This window comes from Festucalex cinctus, chromosome 9 (genome assembly GCF_051991245.1).
Source record: "Festucalex cinctus isolate MCC-2025b chromosome 9, RoL_Fcin_1.0, whole genome shotgun sequence".
Classification (NCBI taxonomy): Eukaryota; Metazoa; Chordata; class Actinopteri; order Syngnathiformes; family Syngnathidae; genus Festucalex; species Festucalex cinctus.
In genome coordinates, this window is record NC_135419.1 from 27219527 (window position 1) to 27240570 (window position 21044).

General features: G+C 40.9%; 1 protein-coding gene across 1 annotated transcript in view; it reads right to left on the reverse strand.

The window, feature by feature from the left end:
- The window catches only part of nkx1.2lb (NK1 transcription factor related 2-like,b), a 139366-nt gene extending 127499 nt beyond the window's left edge, over nt 1-11867 (reverse strand). Inside the window, exons 1-2 of the mRNA XM_077532514.1 lie at nt 11127-11867; nt 9195-9399 (exon numbers count right to left, since the gene is read on the reverse strand). Of these exons, the coding sequence (XP_077388640.1) occupies nt 9195-9399; nt 11127-11423 (502 nt within the window). The 5' untranslated portion in view covers nt 11424-11867. The remainder of the gene's footprint in view (nt 1-9194; nt 9400-11126) is intronic.
- Nucleotides 11868-21044: the final 9177 nt, after the last annotated feature.

The following is a 21044-nucleotide window of genomic DNA, read 5'->3' on the forward strand; positions in this document are numbered from 1 at the left end:
TGGATTGTGGAATCAAAAACACTAACTATGGCCAGCAGATGGCAGCATTGAATCTCTTTTCAAGTGGTGTACGGTGTACGGAATTACAATGAAACATGACGGAATCTGATGAAATTGGATGAAATCAAACGTTTTCAAGGCTGGTGTGAATGAGCAAAGCCTTTGTCACATTAAACCTAATTTGCAGAGCATCACAAAACAAAAATATTTTGTGTCAAAGTGACTGTTGTGGAGAAAATGTATGTGTGTAAACTCGTTTTCTCATCTTTTCAATTCTTGCTCAATGTCACTCAAATGACCTCTTTTCACATGGTTATTATTATACTGACAAACGGAATAAGGTAGAAACTAGGGATGTGCCAAAAAAATCGATTCATAAAAGAATCGAGATTCTTATTTATTAACTGACTAACTATTTATTAAAATCCAAAACTCTATTTTATTTAAATTAGAAATGAAGAAGAAGGGGAAAAGGCAGTTGTAGCCCACATGCTGTTTTTGTGGAAAAAGGCACTTACAATACAAAATTAATAAATGTTTAAAACACTTATAGTCCCATTTCTCTGTCCAAGTGTCGGAAATACCCAGTCCACCCACAGGGGTGTACGGTGTACGGAATTACAATGAAACATGACGGAATCTGATGAAATTGGATGAAATCAAACGTTTTCAGGGCTGTCGACTGATGGGATTAATTTTAGACAATGTGTGAACGGGGGCTTTCACTGCCATTGACAAGTATACTTGTCAATTGTATTTTTCAGAGCGTGGATAATGGGGGAGAATGTGATTATGTTCCACTGTAAATGTCAAACTTGTAAACAACTTTACTGATGCCCAACCACCGGTAGATGACATAATTGCCCAATTTTATACAAAATAAACACTGTTTCAGATTCCATGAGAGAAATGGCTGTATTTTGGCAAACTTACATTTTTCTACTGTCAATTATAAAAGAACGGGACGAGGCAAAACGTAGGGAGTCTATTCTGTCAATTGGTAGATTCGGTTTATATATAATTATTGAACGTAATATTATGGTTTGAACATTGAGAATGTTGAAACGAGAGAACTGTGACAAAATGTAAATGCCTCTATTGAGAAGTGTATAAACTGTGTGGTGAGGGGTTTTAGAGCCTTCAAACATTGATCATAAATGTAAAACAAAAAGCTAACTTCTTCGCAATTTCATTTTTTTTGTAACCTAACTTCAGCGGAAAACGAGAGAACACTGTAACTTGTAACCTTTTAATGAATCATGCAATGTCACTGAATAACAGATGAAATCAACACAGTTTGTTTCTTTTCTTTTTGACATTTATTGATGATGAATGAAGGAATCAAATATTTTCATGCAAAATTCACAGAATGAAAAGTACCAAAAAAGTACAAAGTAATCGATCAAACAGTATGTTATGTTTGAGTTGAGTTGAGTTTGTAAATTCCTTTGCTGCCTCTATGTCACAAATGCATGCAGCAGATCTCACAGAAAGCTAAGCCTTTATGCAAACTCGTTGACGTGCATGCAAATTTCGATGACTGAATTGTTCGGGCTATACTCTCGTTGATGGCAGCATTTACAAATGAAAGGGGGGCAATTATATTCAGCAGAGGAGTGAGTTCGCCAGTCAGGCAGGAGTTGTTGTTTTTTTTAAGTCATGGGAGCTGAGCCAAAAGGCAAAGCTCTCGATTTACTGGTCGATCTACGTTCCAACCCTCACCTATGGTCACGAGCTGTGGGTCGTGACCGAAAGAACGAGATCCCGGATACAAGCGGCCGAAATGAGTTTCCTCCGCAGGGTGTCCGGGCTCTCCCTTAGAGATAGGGTGAGAAGCTCGGTCATCCGGGAGGGACTCAGAGTCGAGCCGCTGCTCCTCCGCGTTGAGAGGAGCCAGCTGAGGTGGCTCGGGCATCTGGTTCGGATGCCTCCTGGACGCCTCCCTTGGGGAGGTGTTCCGGGCATGTCCCACCGGCGGGAGGCCCCGGGGACGACCCAGGAGAGACTATGTCTCTCGGCTGGCCTGGGAACGCCTTGGGATACCGCCAGAGGAGCTGGTTGAAGTGGCTGGGGAGAGGGAAGTCTGGGTTTCCCTCCTAAAGCTGCTGCCCCCGCGACCCAACCTCGGATAAGCGGAAGAAGATGGATGGATGGATGGATGGATGGATGGATGGCTGGATAAGTCATGGGACTGCTGGTGTTTTAATTAAACAAAAAAAAAAAACACTTTAATGTCTCTATTTGTCATTTTTGTCTTGCAAAGCAGACTGGAGTAGATCATGACAATGTTGTGCATATCTTGAAATTGAAGCAGAAATCATTTGTCAATCAAATAATTTTGAATCGAAAATCGTTTGAATCGAGAATCGAAAATCGATTCTGAATTGAATCGTAGACCCGTCGAATTGTAATCGAATCGAATTGTGAGAGAGTCAAAGATTCCCAGCCCTAGTAGAAACATTGTTTTTTTTTTCTAATGAAAGAATGGAACGCAATCTTTCATTTGGTACCCACATTGTATATGTAGTAAAAGTACACAATATTCTGTTTGCCCTGAAAGATGAGTTAAAATGCTCCAAATCGGCTGGCACTGTTTTTCTTTTGTTTTTGTTTTTTTTGGTAATGTATGGCAGTAATGCTGCGTTCTCACCAAAAGCGAGGGATGGCGATTCGGCGGCGCGTTTTGCATTGTAGTCAATGGAGTTCACGCGCAACGGAACGAAAGTGCGTGGGGCGGCGCGGAGGACGCGTTTCACGTGTTGGGACACGGTGCGCAGCAGCAAAAATCCGCACATTCGCATATTCGTCAAAATTCAAAAAATTTAACTTTTTTCGCGTTTCGCCTGGCGGTAGCCAATCGGCTTCAAGTACGGACCACTTCACACACAGCGTCCTCTCTGTTGTCACCCGGAGCTCAACAACACGGCCAGCCGTGACAGAATGATGATCAAGAAAGTGCTGGTAAAGTCATTTTACTTGCTTTTGAAATGTACCGAGTTAGCAGCAGTGCTTATTATTAATGCCAAAGCTATTTTTAACACAAATGCCAGCCGCCAGATTGCCACTAAAAAAAGCGAAAGTGCTATCACGTACCTCAAAAGAGGAGAAAATAGTGCCACGGCTGTTTAGTCCCAGGAAAGAAGTGGAAGTAGTTGGCGGTGTTCACTTTTTGTTGACTCGCTAAAGTGCTCCACTTCCTTGTTCACCAAGGGACACGCCTCCTCCGCGTGAAATGCTCGCGAATGAAGCGTTCCAGTTTGCCTTTTCGAATTTGGTGAGAACGCAGCATTCAAGAGTTCAACTGAATTTAGAATACTGGTACTCCAAAATCAACATTTGCACAGTCTAAGTAATATTTAGTTACGCTTGGGCTAAGATTGAACCGGACTCTCCAAAAGATTAGCTTCCTTTCGCAAGACACATTATGGGTCAGGAGATGACCACTCTACCACTGAGCCTCGTCGCCCCAACATAAACTGGACGCATCGCTACTGAAATGTCAACAGTGCACTGGAAGACTGGAAAGTTTCTCCTTCACCGGGAATCAGGGTGTGTTCAATTTAACACTCAAGGCAGAGGCGAGCGGTGACTTTTTGTAGTGGACATGCTGAAGACTCACATATGCGAGCGCGAGCGAAATTTTTTTGGGGTATCCATCCATTTTGTTGACTGCTTATTCCTCACAAGGGTTGCGGGGGGTGCTGGCGCCTATCTCAGCTGGCTCTGGGCAGTAGGCGGGGGACACCCTGGACTGGTTGCCAGCCAATCGCAGGGCACGCAGAGACGAACAACCATCCACACTCACAAGCACACCTAAGGACAATTCGGAGCGCCCAATTAACCTGCCATGCATGTCTTTGGAATGTGGGAGGAGACCGGAGTACCCGGAGAAGACCCACGCGGGCACAGGGAGAACATGCAAACTCCACCCAGGAAGGCCAGAGCCTGGACTCAAACCGGAGTCCTCAGAACTGGGAGGCGGACGTGCTAACCACTCGACTTTTTGGGGTATTTTTATTATTAATTTCAGTATTAAATATTTTATACCGCTGTGTAGGTATAAAATTAAAACAGAAACATTCAGGACTGACATAGGTTGATACGCACACACTGTAATGTAACCAGTTCCGTGGTGTATGAAATGACAAAATCACAATTTGCCAATTTGTTGGAATTTACAGTGTTCGGAACTGGCTCGTGACCATGATGTAAACTCAACCGGAGAAGGGAAAAAATGACATCGCAGAAAAGCCGCAAGAGGTTTCAACCAACAATAAAATTTACTGACATATTTGGACAGCCTCCTAGTCACTGATGTTTCTCGTATGTCCTTTCTTGAAAGTGAGGAACAAAATTCGTCCCCGTTTTCGTGATGATTACTCCAGTAGGACGACCACTTTAAATGATATTTTCGCTGGACCATTCCTGGAGCGCGCCGGAGGACCGCAGAGCACGGCCGAGAACGCTGGGCATGAAATATGGCCATTTGCCGGCTCTCTATCTCCGGGACGCAAAGCCACTGACTGCTAGCCAGTGCTAGTTACAATATAACCAGCACAGTACAACAGCTCTCGATGCTAGCAGGAAAAAAAAAGTACAACAACAAACAACGCCTCCTAACGCGAGACCTGTGTTGCGTTCACTAACAATCAGAAATCCTATTGCTCAACGTAAATGGCAACCCCACTTAGTTGGTTACACTTCCTTTCCTCAAAAGTTCCCCGGGAAAAGGGCACTCATTGGGATTCGGTGACGAACTTGAACTGAACAATGACTGTTGACCACAGAACAAGCCAAGTAAGGCAATTTTGCGCATGCACGTTGTCAGATAGGCTGCGTGACCCGACAGCCTTTTTGCCATTCAAAATCTGCACGTACCAGAAACAACGTTCACGGAACTAACACAATTGATTTCTCATTGTGTATGCGCGACACTAACTGTCGACTTCTCCGCTCCCCGTGAGGAAAACAGGACAAAATATACAGGAATTTAATTAAGACCAAAACAGTAGAACTACGGTATTGTATTTTAGAGGACACTGACAGAAATGTTTTCAATGATTTTATTTTGAAGAGGTTGGGCAAGCGCCGCCTAATACTTACTATGACAGATCGCTACTGACTTAAGATAAGTGGCATTCAGGTTACACCCAACATCCATGCCAACACTCAAGGAAATTTACTCTGACAGTGTAACTTTTTACATGACATCACAGCATTATATTAAAGGTGTAGAAGGCAAAAAATAGTTGAGGGTTCTTCTGGATTTGGGCCCTGTATTCCATTAGAAAAAGATCCAACTGAACAGCAGCGGAATGACATCTACACATTCAGAAACAAAACTTGAACAATATACGACTACTAAGATGGCAATCTTTGTGGCAGTGTTCAGGATCATTTATGAGATATGAGCAAAGTAGCAAAACCCTCTGAAACTTAATTACACAGTGTTGAAAATCACAAACCTTCTGAAACTGAATTGTCTTTACTCACCCAGGCCTTATGAAGAAAAAGGGGAAGGACATGGTACGTGTTTTGTTTTGAGCAGCCACTGTGGGGATGTGTAATAAATTGTGGCATTATATTAATGCCCGCAATTCAAATTGATCTTAATTACTTGTTTTAGTTGCATAATTCTTATTTTATTATCAATGTACTCCGTTTGCGATCGGATCCTAAGACTAATTTTACAAATGCAGTGTCAAGTGATTCAATTTTCTCATATAAAACTTGCTTACGCTTAAAAATCAAAATGATAAAGACCCCAAAGTCTTTATCATTTATGGCAGGGGCGTCCAAACTTTTTCATTTGAGGGCCACATACAGAAAATCAGAAGGACGCAAGGGCCACATAATGTTATGAAGAGAAATTGTGTTTAGCCCTAAAAATTGTACAAATAATTTATTTGTGCTTTTGCATATTTAGAAAAATGCTACAGTATATAAACCAATTTATTTGTAATATGGCAGTAGGGTTATTACAGTTTTGGAATTTTTCATTTGAGTTAGTTTTTCTTAGTTTTCAGGGTGGTTCTGTTAGTTTTTATTAGTTTAGTTCTTTAGAAAATGCTTAGTTTTAGTTTAGTTTGTTAGTTTCAGTATTAGTATTATTATTATTTTTTTTAAATGTGTATTAATTGTGCGCAATATTTAAAAAACACCATGGGAGCAATGTCATCTGAAGGTGCTTTTCTATTGGCTGCTGCTAGATGACGTCACTTCTGTGTGACATACTTTCAAACGTCATTATTCCGGTTATATCAAAATAAATCTACTAAAAATCACATTTAAAATCATCACCAATGGCTCATGCATTAAATTAATTCCCAAAGACTAAAACAAAGGACATGTTTGCTATAATTATAGTTAGTTTTAGTTACTTTTGGAAACATAAAATGTAGTTTCAGTTAGTTTTCGATTTTTAAAAAGCATTTTCGTTTTTATTTTATTTCGGTAATAATTTAGTTTTAGTTTAAAAAAATTTTTTTTTAATTAGTTTTAGTTAACTAAAATAACCTTTATGGCGCCTGTTTTTCGATACCCTCCCTTCTTACTTTGACCATCTCCAAACATTTTTGTTTTGTTTATTTTATTTTATTTGAACTGAGTCAAATGCCATTTTTAGCATGTGTCGCAGGCCACTGAAAAATGGACAGCGGGCCGCAAATGGCCCCTGGGCCCTAGTTTGGACACCCCTGATTTATGGACCATACAAATAGTGGCTATTCATAATGGCAATTTGAAAGGCAACCATACGGTTATGCTTGAAAGTTTAACTTATGGGCACAACCTGAAAGTGTTTGGGACGGCTCAGGACATTTTTTTAATATGTTGTTTTGAACAATATAATATAACTGACAAAATGGCTCATTGAGTCAAAACATATTAAAATAGTATTTCATTATTTTTAAATTGCCCGGCGCAAAATCTGGCCATTGGTGCGCTCCCAGCGGCCGAATCGGATATGACGTCAGCAAAGGAATGCAAGTCAGCGTCATCGCTTTGCCGCTGCTAGCTTACGACTGCTGTGTGTTTTATCATCAACTGAATTTCTACAATGCCGTCTCGTTTGCGTGGCCGGATTTTGTTGTGGTCGAGAGAGGATGGCGTGAACCTTTTTCGTACAGAGCTGAACGTCGCTTAATGACACAAAAATGCTGAATTGTCACCAAAATTCACATGAACATCTCTACTCATGTCAACTTCAACCGCTGAAAATATCAAAACAGTTTTACCACAATATTTTGGATTTTATGGGCATTAAGCCTTTTTCTCACCAAACAATTTGCTCAAGTGTACAAAATGTTTGGGTTTTTTGTGCTTTATTTGGTTTGATTTACTTCTATCATTTATGTGATAAAAACAATTGCCATTGAAGTGTATTTGTTTTATTATTAATGTAATAGTTTCATATATTAGGAAAATAATGTCATATCAAAAACAGCACTGTACCTCTATTGTACAAATATGATAAATGCACCTTTTTTTTTTTTTTACTGACACTGGGCACATTTGGCTTCAAGGGGACTGGCACAAGCCCACACCATGTGATACAGTTTAAATAGTATACTAAATTTGTTCTCTGCTTTTATATGATCCATTAGGATGGACCTAAACTCTTTAGTTGTTTACAACACTGATTTATTTTATTTGTTTTGAGAAAGCATTCATATTCATATTGTTTTTCTAAGTAAAATGTTGATTAATGGTCCACCATTGCATCATTGTGAGAATTGTATTTTATCCCTGCATGTAACTAAATGCCACTCGCACCTGCCACTCAGTATGATGCAAACCAGTTCCACCACTGCAAACAAAATTATGATTATGTATTTTTATTTATTTATTTACTTATTTACTTATGTATTGATTTTTTTTTACAAATCTCTTCGTGAGTAATTCTGAGTGCAGATTTACCGATGACATATACGTTTATTTTTTTCCCATCTTACTTGAACCTTGCCATCTCCACTGAAACGATGCAGATTTCATTTTAGAGTGAATATAACGTCCATCTATATAACGTCGTTGCACATGCGCGTAAGCGCGCTTACGCACTCGCGCACATATACGAATTTGTTTTTGTTTTTTTCTGAAATATCTACCGGAAAGCCTGATGACAACTTTAATACATGGGCCCTGTCGCCTTGATATTACAGTAATAATGACAAGAACCTGTTGACAGTTTTGGAAATCTGTCTTTAAGGCCACATTGCGGCCTGTCTTGACGGTATATGACACACTCCGAGATAGGCCCGAGCAGACGCAGAATAAAACGCCAAACTTCATTGTAAGGCAACATACTATTGCTGATATTTATTAATTACGCGTTGAAATAAATAAATAAATAAATAAATAAATAAATAAATAAATAAATAACTTTTTTTTTTTTTTGTCATTTCCTCCCGTCGCAGTGCGCGAGTCTGTTACAGGCCTCACACAAGCGAGATACTTGAAATTAAATTCAACCGAGCCGACAACACACAACAGTAACGATGTTCTGAACGGACCAAATGCACGTTTCAATCACCTTCTGCAAATAAATCAAATAGTATGGGCCTAACATGTTGACGCAATAGTCTGTGAAATAAACTAAACAATTGCATTTCCTGGCGTAAAGAAATAATGAAGCATTTAGTCATGATATTAAACGTAAAGGAACATGAAAAAATAAATTAGGCTATAAGTTATATGAGGGTCTTTTCACTTTTTGACATATAGCTAATTCAAATTAAAAACTAACTATATAGTCTGCATGTCAAGCGGATCAAAGGAAATAGTGAAATGTCGGCAATTATGGTATAGCCAATCTAGAAAATATTTCATTTTTTGTGTATTATGTATAGTGCCTTTTCTTATTTAGTACTAAACATATCGGCCCAAAAGCTATGCAAATTCATATTGTTACGAAAACCTCATTTGATCTAAAACGACGTCAGTAATTCTTCCTTGAAATCTTTTGATAAAACAATTCAGATGGGTAAAATGTTAATTACAAGATTAAGAAGGTAAATGTGTGCGGTTTTTTTTTAATATTGAACTTGGATTATGATTGATTGCTTATTTAATTAAACTGATCTGTTTATATATCTGAAATAATGTTTTTTTTTTAATGAAATGAACAAACAAAACGCAAAACATGTCAACTAATATTATTATAATATTTGCAAGTTAATAATCGTTAAATTTCTTACTGCTGTGGTATTCCTGTGCGCCATACGTGCCATTATTGTGCTCCAGGCCCGCTTCGCATTCACCAGCGGGCCCCGTTTGTGCAACCAGGCTGTGCTCATCCGGATGCGTGCTCTGCTGTTGCTGGAGTCTCCGACTGCTGGTGAACTTGTTGGGGTCCAGAATGTCCAAGACGGAGAAGGAGGTAGTCCGATGAGCTGTGGGACCCTGCAGAGCAGCAAATAAATGAATTCACTGTGCGGTTAGTTTGACTTTTTTTTTTTTCTTTAATTGAAAAACTCTTCGAATTTCACCCGAGAGTTTGTCGGACAATTACATACAAAAGTACAATAACAACAAGCTCATTATAAACACATTAAATATGGGAACAAGATTTACACTATACAGGCTCAAAAAATTAGAATATTGTGATAAAGTCCTTTATTTTCTGTAATGCAATTAAAAAAAACCATCTGGATTCATTACAAATCAACTGAAATATTGCAAGTCTTTTATTATTTTAATATTGCTGATTATGGTTTACAGCTTAAACAAAACTCAAATATCCTTTCTCAAAATATTAGAATATCATCAAAAGTATACAAGTAGGCTATTCAACTAATCACTTGAATCGTCTAATTAACTCAAAACACCTGCAAGTGTTTCCAAGTGAATCCAGAATGTATGACTTTTTTTTTATTTTTTATTGCATTCCAGAAAATAAAGGACTTTATCACAATATTCTAATTTTCTGAGACAGTCCTGTATAAAAATGTTTTATCGGCGATTTTTGCCTTGATTTGATCCTTGTTGTATCATCATTATATATATATATATATATATATATATATATATATATATATATATATATATATATATATATATATATATATAACATAGATAGATAGATTGATAGTTAGATAGAAATGATACAACCGTGTCAAGATTAAATGGAAAAAAAAGGAAAACAAATGGAGTCACTCCGTTTTTGAGATAGTCTATCCCCTAGTAAGAAAAGTGTAGATCACAACTTTTAAAATATTTCTCAAACAACGCTTTTTGTCATGTTGCACAATTGATTTATGTCTGTGTGCTCCGAGTGTCATGTCCAAAAAACATATCGCCCTTCAACATTTTTACAATAAATCTACAAAACACCCTCGCACATAAAAAAATAATGCTTTAAATTAATGACTGTTGAATTAAATTGGTAAATTAAGTGGTTGATTAAGCTGGCAAATTGTGATCATGACGAGACTAAAACGTACACGCACGCGCACACACACATTGACTTTTTATTCCTCACGAAAGCGATACCATTGGAATTTCCAGGGTACCGTCATGGTAATTATGGGAATAAAAATGTCTCAATTCGGCCAGCGTGTCAATGTGAAGAGTAACCGAAATAATAACGAATATGTCACCGTTTTTAAGAAGTTTCTTGTATCGCAAAGCCCACGAATATTACATTCAGTTTGCAATAATTTTGGCCATGTTTCTGCCAAGGCTTCAAAGAAGATTTTAAATAATTTTTAATAGCATAATGGCCAATTTACATTTTCTTGGTAAATAATGAATTATTAATTTTATTGCATCAAATAATACTTCCTGACTCTTGTTTTGTACTTAATTTATAGTTGGTCGCTGCATATACCAAATCATTTTTAAATCCAATTATTTCGATGGAAATCTTTAGTTTACTTTTTAAATTTGCAAAAGGGTATATATATATATATATATGCCTGTTGCGAGGTGTGTTGCCTCTTTTTGCCTCCCGCCATCTCACTGCTTGACACTTCATGGCCCCCACCCCTGACCCCTCTGAGGGGCTCCTTTGGGGTGTGAAATGCACAATCAATGCAATATTCATCAACTTATTATATATATATATATATATATATATATATATATATATATATATATGTCACATCAACAGAAAGTAAGCGCTCCTCTACCTGCTGTGGTGGGACGAGCAACGGGTTCGTCGGTGGAGGTTCCGAGTGGTTCTGTGCATGACACTCTCTGATCCCGGACAGTCCGCTGGAGAACATCCGTTTTTCATCCGCGGCTGGTCCATTCAGCGTATCCAAATGTTCCGGGCTGCCTTTGGGTTTGACTCCTTCCTCGTTAAAGCTCGGTAATGGTTCTTCTCTTGTCATCGCAGCCTGGAATCCTGCTCCGGCTCCCCCTCGATTGATCAGGGTCTGGACACCATCGCCTCGAGATCCCTGTCCCGCTATGTCCCGGTTCATGACTACTCTTCCCGTGCCATATATTTAAGATCCAGATTTAAAAAAGCAAGAGCGTAGAAAAACAGAAGTAGCTCAGACCAAGCGGTACAAAATCAACTTTATGTTATTCATAATCAAAGTAGCTCTCCCACCAGAGGTTGATGAGTCCACTCAACATCCAGAGTTTTCACTGTTCAAAATTTCCATAGGATTATTTATGTGAGTGGCTTGAATGACTAGGTTCGCACGCGAGGTTCCGTCTATCGGTTTTGTCGTCATGTCTTTCCGCGCCTTCCGTCATTGTCCGTTGCGCGGCACTTTATCTAATCTGTTATTGCTCGACAAAACATCGCACTCAGCTTTGTTCACAGCGACCTCAAGCTCTGCGCGATCGCTCTGTTGCTGTCTTCTCCTTGCCCTCAGGAGCCTGACAACATTCGAGGGAGGGGCCAGGCCCGCCCCCCCACAATAATTCTTCACCACACATCTGAAGTCAAATCGGGCTTATATAGCTATGCGCAGCGCAGACGTCTACTGGCGCCTTTTTTTCGGGTAATTCACCTTGCTGTCCCGGCATAGAAAGTATTCATCAGGTGTACCTAATGGATACAAGCAAACCAAGCCTAAATGCACTTTGCCCGACGCATAAATTCGGTCACTTAGCTTGTGAAACTTATATGAGCACGCAAACCAACTTCATCAAGTTAAAACATACATTAACATATTGTCAGGTGTCAGCGTGGTGGAGGACCCAAGTGCAGGAGGTAAATGAGGCAGAGGTGCTCAAAAATGTAATTTAATCAAACGAAACAAAAGGGCAAACAGGGTACTTGGTAACTAAGAAAAAAAAACAATAATCCAGAAGGGGAAAACGATACAAGACAAGGCGAACAATGGGAGCATTGACGTAGGAAAAGAAGAACAATGAACAGACAAGCACTGAACTAAAAACAGGTGACTACATACACACACTAATTGACGATGATCAGACACAGCTGGGCAAGACACAAGTGGCAGGGGAAGCCAATTGGTTGACACATGAGGAAGGGCGGGAAAACACAGGTGGACAAGACAAGACTGGGGGAGACACAAGGAAAGCAGAACAGAAACGTAAAGCAGTGCTTCTCAATTATTTTCTGTCATGCCCCCCCCCCCCCCCCCCCACAGTAAGAAGAAAACATCTCGCGCCCCCCACCCCCACGCAACTATATGTAGTATAATTTGTCTTTAAAATTGTTATAAGCACACCTCTGCATAACACTGAATCCGTATTAACGTATAAGAGAATAAAAAAAGAAAGAAATATGGACCAACTTACAACAAATAGCTTTATTAACTGTAACAGAAAAGATTTAAAGTGCATCTGAAATTCAAAAATAAAATAAAATTCTTAATTAAACTATAAACATTTTTTGACTGACCATGTCAAACCATATGATACGGGAAAATAAAATTCCATAATATCAATAAATAATAATGCATTCAAACTGATCACCAACATTAACTCAGGAGCAAAATATTAAAAACAAACAAACAAAAAAAACTTTAACCTGCAAAACAAAAAATATAAAATAATTTGTGCTGATTTTTTTTTTTTGCTGTGTGCAAAGCACGTATGCTCAGTGCAAACAAAACCCCTACACCACCGAGCAAATGCTCCCTGCGCACACTCTGCCAATAATGAGAGCGTCACTGCCCCCTAATGTAGTGGAGGTGCAATTGCACTTTATTCTAGGACAGTAAAAAAAAAAAAAAACAAAAAAAAAAAAATCAAATTAAAAAAATTAAAAAGCATGTTCAAACGCACCCCCCTTGATGGAGCCTCGTGGAGGTGGGGTGGGGTGGGTGGGCACTATTTGAGAAGCACTGACGTAAAGAAACATGAAAAACTGGAAACTAAAACCCCAACAAAAGCAACAACCAAACCAAAACCCAACCCAAACCATGACACGGATGATGTAATACAAAGATAAATTTTGATTTAAACCCTAAAAAAAACAAAAACAAAAACTGATTGATTGTATTTTTTCATCCATGAGCTGAAAGGAAAAACAAAATGTTTTTTTTAAGGTTCAGGTATATTGGAGTAGATTTCATATTAATTACACAAGTGTCGAAATGAGCTGTGACCCTTGTAAGGAATAAATGTTTATAAAATGGATGGATGGATGGATGGATGGATGGATGGATGGATGGATGGATGGATGGATGGGGAAATGAGGAGAAATGGAGAAGTTAGTGGTTGTTATTGCAAATGGCGATCAGCTCCAAGTGTCACAGTCAGCTAGAATTGGCGTTAGTTGTTGCCTAGTGGAATTATCAAGTGCTTTGCAATGTTTATTGATGAGCAATTTTAAATGATGTGTAGCTGATGTGTTGCCTCGAGAGGTTTATTTGTGCATCCCCGTGAGAAGAGCCCTTATCTTTAATGCTGATTCCAGAGCAAGGCCTCTCCCCAAAACTCAATTACGGACGAATAAAGCTGGTAATGTCCCTGCTGCAGTGAAATATTGATTCCTAATCCTTGGCAGTCATTATTATGCCAGAAAGTAATAGACCACAGAATTGGATTTTGATTTAACACATGACGTGTTTATTCTAATGCTGGGATCTTAACATTCCAGTGACTTTTAACCACAGAACGGAGGGGGTGAGCTGAGCTGATGAAGGACATGACCACACATTTGCTGTATACCATTGCGCAAGAAAAAAAAGTTGATGCGACATCTTTCCTATCATACAGCTTCCCTCATACACGTCACCATGTCTCTGTAGCCTAATTGACTTGCTCAATGAACCTTAGGAGGAAGAAATTAAAAGTTGAATTGAATGGAACTCTGAGATCTGATCAGCCAGTTAGATAGCTGCAGCCACCACGGATGCCTTTTGATAATATATTCTGCTTTGACCTGGGAGTTGTAAGGCTTCTTTAAACACCGACAGATACAATAGATAGATAGATAGATAGACAGACAGACAGACAGACAGACAGACAGACAGACAGACAGACAGACATGATACAAGATTAAATGGAAAAAAGAAAAGGAAAATAAAAGGAGTCACTAACATTTTTAAGATAGAGATAAGCCGTCTGTTAGTCTATCCTTCCTTAATATGATGAAAAACACCATATGATTATGTGAAAGCATACAGACATCTCAGTCTGTACATACTACGGTGCAGGTCCTGGGCATAGTCAAAAAGGTGCACATTGCAGGGGAAAATATTAGGGATGTAACGATACCGGCAATATCGTGATATTGTGATATTAAAACTGCCACGATATCGTTGCTGTCAATTCACGATATTTAAATGCCACACATCTATTAAAAATAAGTCAGGTTGATTTCCATTTGTGCAGTTGTAGCACCCTCTGGTGTCTAGTTTTTTAGTGCAGTTGAATTTTCATTAGGGATGTTTTGGCCCTTCTTTGTTTAAAATACACTAATTGTCAGATGAAGGGGAACGTAATATGCTTGTGAAGCGAGTCAATATGTGGAGGAACTCAATGTGTGCTTGCATTAGCGAGTAAGTGCCTCAATACTAAGTGTTATTAGAGATTGAAGGTAGTTTATGTGTATTGCTGTTATGTACAAAAGCACAATATTGTGCTTTTTTTAGTATGAGCTAATTTCTTTTACAATATTGTGACCTTTTTTAAATATCGCCAACCTCCCCACAATATCGTGATAATTATCGTATCGTGAGCTTCATTTCGTGATAATATCGTATCGTGATATTTGGATATCGTTACATCCCTACCAAATATATCTATATTTTGTTCCCAAAAACATTTTCAATGAAAAGGTCCAAGCCCGCGAGGAAAAGCTTGCCGGCTTTCAAATAAAGCAGTCAGTCCAGTCCAGAGACCTGCAAATAGATTTGCGTAAATCATTATTTCACATAACCACGGTAATTTATACAAGAGAAGAATTTCGTGCTGGTTTAATGCAAACAAATATATAGTAAAGACATACTTTTTAATTTAGTTATTTATTTGTAGTTGTCTGTGAAATTTAGTGTATATTGTGTTGTGTGCTATTAAATGTATCTATAACATGTATCTATACCATTCTATGTATTTATTTATTTATTAGGACTGTTCAAGTGCTGAGGGAGGACGTCACATCGTTTTGGAGCGCGTCATACCAACCAGGAGGGGCACGGACCCTGTACATGAATGCTCATCTTCCTTGAATAACGTACTGGCCCGAAGATGTAAGTTTTCTACAACAGATTCTTTAAATTGATTTGAGAGAACTTTGGTGAAAAAATTAATAGTTTTTGGGTGGTATTTCCAATCAAACCAACCAATTTCCAAAAACCTGTGAGAGCGTTAAGTGTTATTAACGTTTTATGCGTTGTGTTTGTGTGTATGGTGTTTGCAGTTGTAACTAAATCATAGTTACAACTAATTGCTCTCCCTCTACCACCCTAGCACCCTGTACGTCAAGCGAGCGAGTTAGGGAGCGAGTGCGCCAGTGTCTGTATAGTGACTAATAATTCTCATTAAGGTTAATGAGCTCATTGTAGCCTCCTCTTTATTAAATTAATTGCAGATTCTAAAGAATCTTAATTACTACAATCACAGTTGCAGCTTGAGCTGCCTCATCGGATACTAGTGACTACAATGAGATGAAGAGCCTTTATTAGAACTCGGGAGAAAAATTTATTTCTCCAATGAGTAGCTGCCTCGGCTCATTGATAAATATCGATTCAAATGTAACTCTTTTACTGCCACACGTTTTATATATATATATATATATATATATATATATATATATATATATATATATATATATATATATATATATATATATATATATATAAAGCCGATTTCAAGCATTTTAACTCTTCTTTCAAGGCAAACAGAATATTGTGTGCTTTTACTACATATACAATATCGGTACCAAATGAAAGATTGTATTACATTCTTTCATTGGAAAAAAAAGTACCTTTATACCTTATTCCGTTCTTTAGTAATCATTATTTGAAAATAGGTCATTTGAGTGATATTGAGCAAAAATTGAAAAGACAAGGAGAAAACAAGCTTTTTGTGAAAAGATACGTTTTCTGCACAACAGTGACTTTGACACGAATATTTTTTTGTATAGTGACGCTCTTTTTTAGGTTTAATGCGACAAAGGCTTTCGTTCGATCTCATCTGATTCCGTCAGATTCTGTCATGTTTCATTGAAATTCTATATATTGGCAGCCTATTGAAAAGACATACAATGCTGCCATCTGCTGGCCATCGTTAGTAGCTGTTTTTGCTTCCACAATTCCACAACCCATTGACCAGGCAGCGCTGCACTTAGACGTTGCATTTCCCATTGATTAAAAAAAAAAAAAAAAACTTAGTTGGCGTATGGCGGCATACATAGTGATTTTACTCATTATTATGAAACGTTTTGGCGGTCAAAGAGTTCAAATGCTCCCATCTGCGATGCTCATTCTAAACTTGAAATTCAACATTCAAACTGAAAAGAATATCAGCTACCAAGGTCACCTCATTTTAGGATTACATTTTAAACAGCAGTTACTGGGGGTGTGTCACGTTTTAGGTGTGGTTGTGGACCCAAATGCAGAGAAGCGGGTCGAGGAGGCAGAGGTGACGTAAGGAGTGAATTTAATTAAACCAAAACAAAAGTGAAATCCAAAAGGCAAGCTAAACAAGACATCGGGGAAACAACAAGGTAAAAAAAAAAACCCGGCAGCATAATGGGGGTGAAAACAACAACAATGGACCAACCAACAAGGACCCAGAGGAGGCCTCAAGTCCGCGTCCCGGCGCCTAGGAAGCTTCAAGTCTCTGTCCTGGCGCCTCGCCTGCTTCAAGTCCCCTCCGGCTTCAAATCCCCGTCCCGGCGCCTCGCCGGCTTGAAGTCGGTTCATTCTGTCAGGGTTCTGTGGGAGGTTGTGGACCCAAGTTAAGGGAGAGAGAGGGTGGAGGCCGAGGTGATGTCCAAACAAAAAGGGTTTTTATTACTTCTACAAAAATAACGTGGTGCACAAGGTGGTAGCAGGAAATAACGAAAACCACAAAGTCCTAACTCTAAACATACTCAAAGAGCATAACTAGGAACTGGCAAGACAGGGGAAACAGCAAATCATGGCAACAACAAGACGTGGAATCGACTGGACTCACTATTGTGTGCTGAGAGGTTGGGTCCCAAAACGCAGACACAAATAAGTTTTTATCTATTTATTCACATTGTGAGGCAGAAACTAAGAGAACTGTACTCAGTAACAGTTGAGCAATAATCCGGAAAACACACACAATTCTCAGACCCTTAAATAGACAGTCAATCAATCTCATTGGTTGTGGCTAGACATGTGAGTACTAGTACTGACATGGAATTCTCTGATTGGCTGTTGATGTCAGGTCTCCTGACTCTGAGCATGTTTAATAAATCTTCATCACCCCATTCACCTATTGTCTCTCCTCTCTGCATTTGGGTCCTCCATTACCAGAACCGTGACAGCTTGATCTGGCCACATGGACCCAGCAGAGACCGATACTGTCCACCAGAGGCTAGCTGGGCAAGGAGCCCTCCTGGACCAGCATGACCATGCAAACACCTTGTTAATGAGCCAGGTACGGGAGTTCTCACAAGCCCTTTCTGCCTTCCAGAAGCAACTGACCTCCTTGCAGATCCGAGAACAGAACCAGCCCACGCCGCCGCCTCCTACAGCCCCGACGCAAACACTAAAGGAACCTTTCGTACCTGCACCGGCCCCGTATGATGGCGACCTGGGCGCCTGCCGTGATTTTCTGGTGCAACGCTCGTTAGTTTTTGGCCAGCAACTCCTGTCTTATTCTACAGAGCAATCAAAGATATCTTACCTCATTGGCTGCCTTCGGGGTCCCGCGCTATCATGGGCCACAGCAGTGTGGGAGCGACAGTCCCCGGTTTGCGCGTCGTATTCCTCCTTTACGCATGAGATGAGGAAGGTGTTCGACCACCCAGTCCGAGGAAGGGAGGCTGCTAGGCGGCTTATGTCAGTGCGGCAAGGAACTCGCAGTGTGGCCGAATTTTCAGTTACCTTTAGAACGCTTGCAGCCGAAAGCCACTTCAATGACGAGGCGCTCCAGGAGGTCTTCAGGGGTGCGCAAGACAAACTGGCCTCTAGAGATGAGCCCACGAGCTTGGATCAACTTATCAGTCTTGCCATCAAACTAGATTGCCGGCTTCGTGAACGTTCATGATACCGGCCCCCGCCTGCTGCACTTCCCCTCCCACGTCAATGCACGTCTTCCGCTTCCTCATTTGAGACACCGGTTCCGGCCCCCATATCGCCCCCGGCTATTGACAGCGAGCCTATGCAGTTGGGGCGTGCTCGACTCACTGAAGAGGAGAGAATTTGTAGACGCATTGCTAATTTATGCCTCTACTGTGGAAGAAACGGGCACTTTGTCGCAAAGCGCACCGCGCTACCCGCGAGAGGGTCTGGTCCATCCACCAGCAAGGAACAGAAGAGGGTGAGTCTGATGTCTTCTGACTCCCCCTCCCCAGGTCGTTTCCAGCTCTCTGTTGGAAAAATCTCTCAATGCCTCTCTCTGCTCTTATTGATTCCGGTGCAGATGACAACTTAATAGACCGCAGTCTAGTGCAGCAGATGGGCATCGATCTACTGCCACTATCTGCCCCCATTAAAGCCCGGGCCCTCAACGGACAGCTACTCTTTAACATAAACCAAGAGACAGTTCCAGTCTCCCTCACACTGTCAGGTAACCACCTCAAGGTCACCAATTTTTATGTATTTGATAATTTACAAGTTCCCTTAGTGCTTGGTATGCTTGGCTAAAAATCCACGACCCCGACATTGATTGGCCAAGAGGCAAGATCACTTCCTGGAGCGACTTCTGCCACCAGAACTGTTTGGGGTCAGCTGCTGGACCCGCCAGTAGCCCAAATCAACAAGTGAAATCAGACCTAACTCATGTTCCTACTTGTTATCATGACCTAGCGCCTGTGTTCAGTAAACATCGTGCCACTTCTTTGCCCCCACACAGACCATATGATTGCGCCATTAACCTCAAGCCCGGTGCACCACTCCCCAGTGGTCGACTGTTCAATATCTCTCGGCAGGAACGACAAGTTATGGAGGACTACATATCCGAGTCATTGGCTGCAGGAATCATCCGACCATCGTCTTCGCCTGTTGGAGCAGGCTTCTTTTTTGTGGACAAGAAGGACAAGACACTGCGTCCTTGTGTGGACTGCAGAGGGCTTAACAGCATTACAATAAAAAAACGATATCCGTTACCCCTTATTGACTCCGCTTTTACTCCACTCCATGGTGCTACTCTCTTCACCAAGCTTGACCTTCGCCAAGCCTACCACCTGGTCCGCATCAAGGAGGGGGACGAGTGGAAGCCGCCTTCAACACCCATCGTGCCCACTATGAGTATCTGGTCATGCCGTTTGGTCTCACAAATGCCCCTGCAGTCTTCCAGGCATTTGTTAATGATGTCTTGAGGGACATGATGGGTGTGTTTGTGTTCGTATATCTAGATGACATACTTGTATTTTCCAGTTCCCGGGCTGAACATGAGCAGCATGTGCGGCGAGTTCTTCATAGGCTTGTTGAGAATAAACTATATGTCAAACCTGAGAAGTGTGAGTTCCACGTCCCCAAGACAACCTTTCTGGGGTACGTCGTAACCAAGGGGGAGCTTCAAATGGACCCAGCTAAGGTGACCGCAGTAGCCGATTGGCCCACACCCTGCTCCCGTAAGCAGTTGCAGCGTTTTCTTGGCTTTGCAAACTTTTACCATAGATTCATAAGGAACTACAGCCGTGTACAGCCGCCCCTCTCACGGCCCTCACATCCTCCCTAAAGTCTGGTCCAGCGACGTTGACATGGCCTTCAAGGAACTGAAGAGGCGTTTTGTTTCGGCTTCCATCCTGGTCCACCCTGATCCCGCCCGGGATTTCAGTTCAATTCAGTGTTGAGGTGGACGCCTCAGACATGGGTGTGGGCGCTGTGTTATCGCAGCCGAACGCAATTGCAGCATTGGAGACAAGCAATTCTTGGCGGTCAAGCTTGCCCTTGGGGATTGGCGACACCTGCTGGAGGGAGAGGACCACCCCTTCATTGTTCGGACTGACCATCGAAACCTTGAATACATCAGATCAGCTAAACGCTTGAACTCCAGGCAGGCAAGGGGGGCATTGTTCTTCGACCGATTTGCATTCACATTGTCGTATCGCCCACGTTCCCAAAATGTCAAGCCTGATGCACTGTCCCGCCAATTCACACCGGAGAGCGGTGAGTCTGAGTCAGAACCCATCTTGTCTCCTACTTGCTTTGTGGCGTCACTCACCTGGGAGATCGAGTCTGTGGTAAAGAGGGCCCAGCAGCGACAACCCGACCAAGACCAAGTAACCGCATTTTTGTTCCAGCCTCTTTCCGTGCCCAGGTCCTTGAGTGGGGACATTCGTCACGTCTAACCTGTCACCCTGGAATCCGCCGGACGTTGGCATTCCTCCGACAGCGCTTCTGGTGGCCCTCAATGGAGGAAGACACAAGAGCTTTTGTCTCAGCCTGTACAGTGTGTGCTTGGAGTAAGACTTCCTCGAAACCCACCTCCGGTTTGCTTCATCCCATCCCCAGCCGCCCTTGGTCGCTCATTGC